This window comes from Oncorhynchus gorbuscha, linkage group LG09 (assembly GCF_021184085.1).
Source record: "Oncorhynchus gorbuscha isolate QuinsamMale2020 ecotype Even-year linkage group LG09, OgorEven_v1.0, whole genome shotgun sequence".
NCBI lineage: Eukaryota > Metazoa > Chordata > Actinopteri > Salmoniformes > Salmonidae > Oncorhynchus > Oncorhynchus gorbuscha.
Window position 1 is genome coordinate 42,271,223 of NC_060181.1, and position 8,547 is coordinate 42,279,769.

Here is an 8,547-nt window from a genome sequence, read left to right on the forward strand (position 1 = left end):
CTTCCATATTACTTGGAAAATGTCTGTCATTACTGAAATACAGTATTTTCGAAGGTCTAATTAATATGCAGTTATCATCCACTCACATACCGTATATATTGATTTGTTGTACAACACTGTAATTGAACACCGATGTCAATAGACTAAAACATGGATGTCACTAACATACAGTGTATGTACTTATTATAATTAATGACAACACACCTTAGATTGAGCTGGCCTTTTGCAGTTTGGCCTTTTGCAGTAGTTCAAGTTGACCGACCCAGCAGACTCATACAACATAAATGAATGTTCAAGTTAACAAAAAAATCTTGAAAAAAGGGCATCAAAGTGAACAAGATAGGATACTCCCCCAATTTCCCAATTCAACTGAGTTCAAAAGGAGTTCATCTGTGATAAAGTGACAACACTTATTATGTTAATGTTTAGTGGACAAGTGGATGTGTTTATCCTTGCTACTGTAACTGCATTTGGGACAGGTACTGTACATAGTATGCCAGAACAATAAAGAACTCCAAATTGAAATGTACTGTACATATATTTCTGTCATAACAGAAAACATCAAAGTCAAAAACACAACTGTTACCGAGACTTTAAGATTCATGATTTATTCTTTTTTTTTCTTTTTTATCTGTTGCTTCTGCACAGCAAATTGGCTACTGTAACTTAGTGTTACATTTTTCAGTGTAACAGTTCTAGTGTTGATTAGGGAGTTAAATTACCTCTGTAAGTGTTACATTAAAAGTTATTGGTGTAAAATAACCCAGTGTTGGTGTTAATAACCAGCATTAAACCAAAACCAAGGCCATTATTATCATATTTCCCAGCATGCTCTGTTGCAGCTAGATTTTTTTTAATCGTTTCTTTCAATACCTATGTTTTCTAATTGATTAATTAATCTTATGCTACACAAATATAAATTACATAAATGTTTCTAAACTAATCCAATCTGTTACTCATTGCACCCGTTACTTAAACGGTTGTTCCAGTTTAGATGATGTAAGTAGTCTCATATCTTTGGGTATTTTCACACTTTGTTTTGAGCTTTAGTTCGAATCAGTTTTTGTTATTTGTTACATTGTATTTTCTTTTTTTTTTGTACAGTTGGTTTAACGTTTCCAAATGTCAAATTAACTATAATTCCTAAACAAAACCACCCCACTAGCCACAGACGTAAATTCAACGTCTATACCAAGTTGGTTAAATGTAATTATGTGGAAACAACGTTGATTCAAGCAGTGTGTGCTCAGTGGGATGTGTCCATTGAAGTCAATTGTTTATAGGCCAAAAAATGCTCACGTTATATCCATCTATGATTATCATGAAGCATCACTTACAATGGGGCAAAAAAGTATTTAGTCAGCCACCAATTGTGCAAGTTCTCCCACTTAAAAAGATGAGAGAGGCCTGTCCTTTGACAGCTCTTTGGTCTTGGCCATAGTGGAGTTTGGAGTGTGACTGTTTGAGGTTGTGGACAGGTGTCTTTTATACTGATAACAAGTTCAACCAGGTGCCATTAATACAGGCAACGAGTGGAGGACAGAGGAGCATCTTAAATAAGAAGTTACAGGTCTGTGAGAGCCAGAGATCTTGCTTGTTTGTAGGTGACCAAATACTTATTTTCCACCATCATTTGCAAATAAATTCGTTAAAAATCCTACAATGTGATTTTCTGGATTTTTAAAATCATTTTGTCTGTCATAGTTGAAGTGTACCTATGATGAAAACTACAGGCCTCTCTCATCTTTTTAAGTGGGAGAACTTGCACAATTGGTCCTGTCTAAATACTTTTTTGCCCCACTGTATGTGTCCCAATCTTCATATTACTTTTGTTTTGGTCTTCCAACAACATGCGGGAGGAAACAGCACAATAGCCGCTCCGACTGTGACTGAATAGGCTAAATGAATAGACTATATTCAGTAGCATCTATCTCCAGTATAGCTCCAGTCTCCACTAATCTGCATCGGATGCGCTGCTACACACAGAATGTGTCAGATATTTCAAGTTATGATCTTGCGGGCATTTCATCAAATGCTTGCAGTCAAACAACCAATAATAGTGCGTGTCTGTGGTTATTTTCTGTGTTTGGTCTAGACTGCCCACTGTACGAAATGAATCGCATTAGAGACCAACATTTTTGAGCGAACCACGGTGCATTAGTGCAGATGGAGTGTTCACACCAGAACAAACAAAACAAACCAAACTAAGGGGGTAAACGCACCAGAGTTCGGGAAAAACTGCTCCAAGCCAATTCAGTGTGATACCCCCTTAGTCTTCTTAACACTGGCAATCATTCTGAATGCAGTTTGTGGGTGACTAAAAATTCTGAATGTTGGATTCTGGTAGAATTCCAATAGGAGTAACGCATCACTTTGCAAACCAGCATAATGCGATTTATAGGCCTGATGTGACCTGTAAAAACCTGAGTTTTAAGGTAAAACTAGGCCTTCAAAATAAGGCCTTATGAAATACGGATTGTTTTGTCTTAAATAATAGAATTTTAATGATAACATATTCGCTTTGGATCTCACTTGGTGAATGACACAGGACTGAAAATGTATGCATGCGACATTGAACACTACCTCACAAGTTTGAAACATTCTTATGACTATGACTCATCGAATCCTATCCAGTCCATTGGGTCCCTCACAGCCAACATCAAACATGCCATGTGACCTTTACAAGGGAATCCTCATTCCAAGGGTCTCGTTTGTGTAACACTTTCACGTATCTGTTTTAGCAATGCCAAAGGACATAGTCTGGTCATGGATTCAGACAGGGTTCCAGGAAATTCCAGCAGGAAACCTCCACCCTCACTCTCTGTTACCCCCAGGGGAGGTGCACTGGGTTGGGTTGGTTAGTGGTGTTCACCCCCCTCCGGCTCCAGAGCCCCAGACATACTCTCCCGCCTCAGTCTCTGGATCTCATTGTTGAGTCCCAGCAGGGTCTGGGCCAGCTGTTGATCCTGAGAGCGCATTTCCAGCTGCATGGTAATGATGGGAGAATAGATCATATTTTCCGATCAAACACACACACATTCATGCAGGTGAAGAATAGTCCATTCTGATCAAATTGGCAGACTTTCGTTCATTTGTATGTGGTTTCTTTATTTGCACTACATTGGCACACCTTAACAAGGCCTTTGAGTGATTCCTCCCATGACTTTTGGGATTATCATCAGATTTAATCCATCGAATGGTACTTTGGAGGATCGATTGTTGACATTTATTTGACGTTTGTAAGAGCATAATTGAGAAATAATTCATCCAAGTTGGCATATTTAATCAATTGTGGCCTTGTAAAGGCCTCCTTTAAAACTCTGTAACGTTTTATCTGTAGGGGCTAAAAAGCAAACATGTATGTCATATCAATATTTACCACTTGCTCTGTAAGTGAGACGTATTTGAGTCTTATTTTGATTTCAATAAGCATGTTCTTACATTTATTTATGAATATTGACAAGTAGAAACATGAATATTGAAATTTGATTTGTCAGTTTTTTATATATATATATTGCTGAACATAATATACTCTATGGGTAGAGTGGGATCTCTGCTAGTTTTATAGTTTTGGCATATTTCTAACAGATACATTAGCATAGTAGGCAATGTAAAAAATCACATCCCTCCTTGTACTTGTATCATGGGACATTGTGCAAATTTGAAAATAAAAGAGAGCTGCACACTAAGAGCTCAGATGCAAAAATGTAATGTTCAACGTTTCGACAGGCAAGCTGAAATCATACCCTGAAGACAGCTTGCCTGTCGAAATGTTGAACATTACATTTTTGCATCTGAGCTCCTAGAGTGTGCGGCTCTCCTTTATTTTCAAGTTTTCCACTCCGCTAGCCAGCACCTCGCCTAAATAGGTGTGCGTTTCTTTTTCCTCTACATTGTGCAAATTACCAGCAGAGGGCGACCATTTTGAATCCATTTTCACATTCACTCTGTTGGTAATGCTTTAGAATTGCATCAAAACTCTTATGAATTGCATCATAACCACCACAGAGCTTCTAAACCCACAGGCGCAACATTGCTAGACTTCCAGGAACGCTTGTGAAACAGACCAAACAAACCAGGCTGGGGTTTGTGGTTTGAGAAGTCAATGAGAAAAGTAAAAATGTATCCTTAGTTTTTAATTTTCTCATAATCTAAAGGCACAACCTAGATTCCAACCAGGTAGAACATGTTATTACTCCAACCTTATGAAAGCGACAAACTGCAACGTTTTTATTTTTGTCAAAAACAACTTTATATCGAAGGAGTGCCTTTGATTTGATGGCCTGCACATGCACAGTTCAGCGCGAGACGACCGGTAGACCCGATGATGTGTTCTACACATGAGCTTAGCTAGCCAACGCCGCCATGACATCGCCTACAAGTGTTATCAGAGATTTCTATTGGAGAAGCAGTTTTAGCCTTCATACTGTACTGTCTTTGGCCCCACTTTGATATGCCCGCAGATAATATTATGTTCAAGAATATTTTGAAACATTTCAAAATAAAATATTGTATATTTTCTTTATTCATGTTTATATTTTTCAATATTCATAAATGAATGTAAGAAAATGGTCATATACATCAAAATACTACTATTACAGAGCAAGTGGTAAATCTCCATATGACACCAATTATTTTTTCTCACCAACAGATTAAACATGATGTGGTCTTGAAAGAGGTCGGGGTAAGGGCAAAATGTCCTAAATATGCCAACTTTGATTCATTATTTCTCAATTATGATTTTAGATACAAATGTCAAATATATGTCCATCTTCCTCTGAAGGACCCTTCTATGGATTACATCCTGTGAACATTTTTGTCCTGGTTTCGTGAGGAATCACACCTTTGCAACACAGACATTTCAGGTAAATGTTTAATTATTTGATTCATTGAGGGCTAGATGACTCATGGCGACTATGACTGAACAGTGCACAATCACAGCAACAATAAATAAAACACTAATGAATTCTTAACTTTGGGTTACACATCTATACAATCCAATAATGCCAAACTCTACAATGCTGCACAGCAACATACTACACTGTCAAAGAGTCAACAGTATTCTACAATGTGCAGATAACTCACCAGTTCAGATCTTAGCCAGGTTATGGCTCCATCTATCTTAGCTCTCCGCAGTTCCTCATTGGCTTGGTAACTCCTGCCAATGCTAAAGGGCCCAGTAGTAGACTCTGGGGCATCCCGTGGTTCACCAGTGGTCCTGAATGCGTGAATCAGTTTGTTCTTGATGTTCTCCAGAACCATGGTTGACAAAGTGTCCTCACTTTGACTGTCTCGATTCATGCTGCCTTCCAAGGAGGCACAAATGTGGATGTGAGTATGTGTGTGTGTATCTTTTCCCCGCGTGTCAAGCACTCTCTTCCAGCACCGCCAGTCTCCAATATATATATTTTTTTGTCCTACTTTTGTTGTTTTTTCTCCTTTTTTCCCCCTTTGCTCCTTCACTTGTCTCAATCGACTGGACCCACTGTCCTCTCAGTTTTCCTTGTCCTGTCTAGTCGTCCTCCTCCTTGTCTTCCCTCGCTGCAGGAGCAGGATTCCTCCCTCTGTTTCTCAGCAGAAGTTACTGTGCTTCTGTTCAGCTGCCTCACTCATCCCATTCCCCGCTTTGTGTGGGACCGGCTTGTTTTGTCCCCGTTACTATGGAAAACCAGCCCTCCCTCCGCCCCCCTTTTGGTAACCCCAATAAGAATGGCGGAAGATCTTGGACAAAGACCATTGTTGCCTCAAAAAGAACTGAAAGGACTCCCCTAACCCCACCCACCCCCTTTCTCTCTCACTCGCCCTCACTCCCGCCTCTATACAATTTCAGTGTGAGAAATGCTGTGTGGGGGAGCTCTCACTTGTGTGCAGTGTCTATGTGTAGACCTGTGTGTGTGCTTGTGTCAAATCTGTTAAACCTTTTCAGTGTCAGTGTTGCTCACCCATCTAAAAGACCTGCTTGTCAGCTTAAGAGACAGGTTGGGTGGGACCGGGGAAGGACATAGGCTTGGTGTAGCCGATTGAGAGGCACAAAGGCCGTCCAGTGGTGAAATATATCCAGGTCTTTTGTGTCCATTCCCTGTGGGTTTTCTGGATTGGTTGTTGGCACAGACTACAGTCATTCTGACTTTTCTATAGAGATAACACAGAAGTCTAGTGTCCGCTCCTCCCTGACATATGTAACTCTGCAGCAGTTTCCCAGAGTAGTTAAATGGCTCGCCAGTTTGACGAAGTATTGCAAATGATTGTGCACAAGTGTTTCTCCAAGAGGGTGAGAGGTGAAAAAAGAAATAAAGAGAGAGAGGGAGAGCAAGCGAGCAAGAGAGAGAGAGAGACAGACAGAGAGACAGAGAGAGAGAGACAGACAGAGAGAGAGGGAGAGGGAGACAGAGAGAGAGACACAAAGAGAGCGAGCGAGAGAGAGAGAAAGACAGACAGAGAGACAGAGAGAGAGAGAGAGAGAGCGAGAGAGCGAGAGCGAGAGAGAGAGAGACAGAGAGACAGAGAGAGACAGAGAGACATGGAGACAGAGAGAGAAAGAGAGAGAGAGAGCGAGAGAGACAGAGAGAGACATTGAGAGAGAGAGAGAGAGAGAGAGAGAGAGAGAGAGAGAGAGAGAGAGAGAGAGAGAGAGAGAGACAGACAGACAGACAGACAGACAGAGACAGACAGACAGACAGACAGACAGACAGACAGACAGACAGACAGACAGACAGACAGACAGACAGAGAGAGACAGAGAGAGAGAGAGACAGAGAGAGAGAGAGAGAGAGAGAGAGAGAGAGAGAGAGAGAGAGAGAGAGAGAGAGAGAGAGAGAGAGAGAGAGAGAGAGAGAGAGAGAGAGAGAGCCACCACCATGCTTGAATATGAAGAGTGGTACTTGTATTCAGGACATAACATACATTTCTTTGCCACATTTTTTGTAGTTTTACTTTAGTGCCTTATTGTAAAAAGGCTTCACAAATGAAAACATAGCAATATATCAACCTACAGTTGAAGTCGCAAGTTTACATACACTTAGGTTGGAGTCATTAAAACTTGTTTTTCAACCACTACATAAACTTCTTGTTAACAAACTATAGTTTTGGCAGTCGATTACGACATCTACTTTGTGCATGACGCAAGTAATTTTTGCAACAATTGTTTACAGACAGATTATTTCACTTACAATTCACTGTATCAAAATTCCAGTGGGTCAGAAGTTTATAAACACTAAGTTGACTATGCCTTTAAACAGCTTGGAAAATTCCAGAAAATGATGTCATGGCTTTAGACGCTTCTGAAAAGCTAATTGAGTCAATTGGAGGTGTACCTGTGAATGTATTTCAAGGCCTACCTTCAAACACAGTGCCTCTTTGCTTGACATCATGGGAAAATCAAAAGAAATCAGCCAAGACCTTGGAAAAGAATGTCTGGTTTACATACACCTTAGCCAAATACATTTAAACTCAGTTTTTCACAATTCCTGACATTTAATCCTTGTAAATTAGGATCACCACTTTATTTTAAGAATGTGAAATGTCAGAATAATAATAGAGAGAATTATTTCTTTCAGCTTTTATTTCTTCCATCACATTCCCAGTTAGTATTTGGTAGCATTGCCTTTAAATTGTTTAACTTGTGTCAAATGTTTCAGGTTCAGCCTTCCACAAGCTTCCCACAATGAGTTGGGTGAATTTTGGCCCATTCCTCCTCACAGAACTGGTGTACCTGAGTTAGGTTTGTAGGCCTTCTTGCTTGCACACGCATTTTCAGTTCTGTCCACAATTTTTTTATAGGACTGATGTCAGGGCTTTGTGATGGCCGCTTGGAAGATCCATTTGCGACCAAGTTTTAACTTTCTGACTGATGTCTTGAGAGATTGCTTCAATATATCCACATAATTTTCTCTCCTCATGATGCCATCTATTTTGTGAAGTGCACCAGTCCCTCCTGCAGACAAATCACCCCCACAACATGATGCTGCCACCCCCGTGCTTCATGGTTGGGACGGTGTTCTTCGGCTTGCAAGTCTCCCCCTTTTTCCTCCAAACATAACGGTGGTCATTATGGCCAAACAGTTCTATTTTTGTTTCATCAGACCAGAGGACATTTCTCCAAAAAGTACGATCTTTGTCCCCGTGTGCAGTTGCAAACCGTAGTCTGTTTTTTTTATAGCGGTTTTGGAGCAGTGGCTTCTTCCTTGCTCAGCGGCCTTTCAGGATATTTTACTGTGGACATAGATACTTTTGTACCCGTTTCCTCCAGCATCTTCACAAGATCCTTTGCTGTTGTTCTGGGATTGACTTGCACTTTTCGCACCAAAGTACGTTCATCTCTAGGAGACAGAATACATTCACAGGTACACCTCCAAAATGATGTCAATTAGCCTATCAGGAGCTTCTAATGTCATGACTTCATTTTCTGAAATTTTCCAAGCTGTTTAAAGGCACAGTCAACTTAGTATATGTAATCTTCTGACCCACTGAAATTGTGATACAGTGAATTATAAGTGAAATAATCTGTCTGTAAACAATTGTTGGAAAAATTACTTGTGTCATGCACAAA

General features: G+C 40.2%; 1 protein-coding gene across 1 annotated transcript; it reads right to left on the minus strand.

Annotated features, from left to right (window-relative positions):
• Positions 1-1,700: 1,700 nt before the first annotated feature.
• Positions 1,701-5,641, minus strand: si:ch211-153f2.3 (protein FAM167A). Its single transcript, XM_046360947.1, has 2 exons — positions 5,086-5,641; positions 1,701-2,984 (listed from the first exon to the last, which is right to left on the minus strand). Exons 1-2 carry the CDS (start codon positions 5,299-5,301, stop codon positions 2,859-2,861), a joined length of 342 nt encoding a protein of 113 aa, XP_046216903.1. The 5' UTR covers positions 5,302-5,641; the 3' UTR covers positions 1,701-2,858.
• Between the last annotated feature and the right edge of the window lie 2,906 nt (positions 5,642-8,547).

Coding starts and splice junctions, on each gene's coding strand:
- si:ch211-153f2.3 (XM_046360947.1), bottom strand. CDS start 5,301: ATGAATCGAGACAGTCAAAGTGAGGACACTTTGTCAACCATGGTTCTG. Junction 2,985..5,085: donor CCTGGCTAAGATCTGAACTG/GTGAGTTATCTG, acceptor ATTACCATGCAG/CTGGAAATGCGCTCTCAGGA.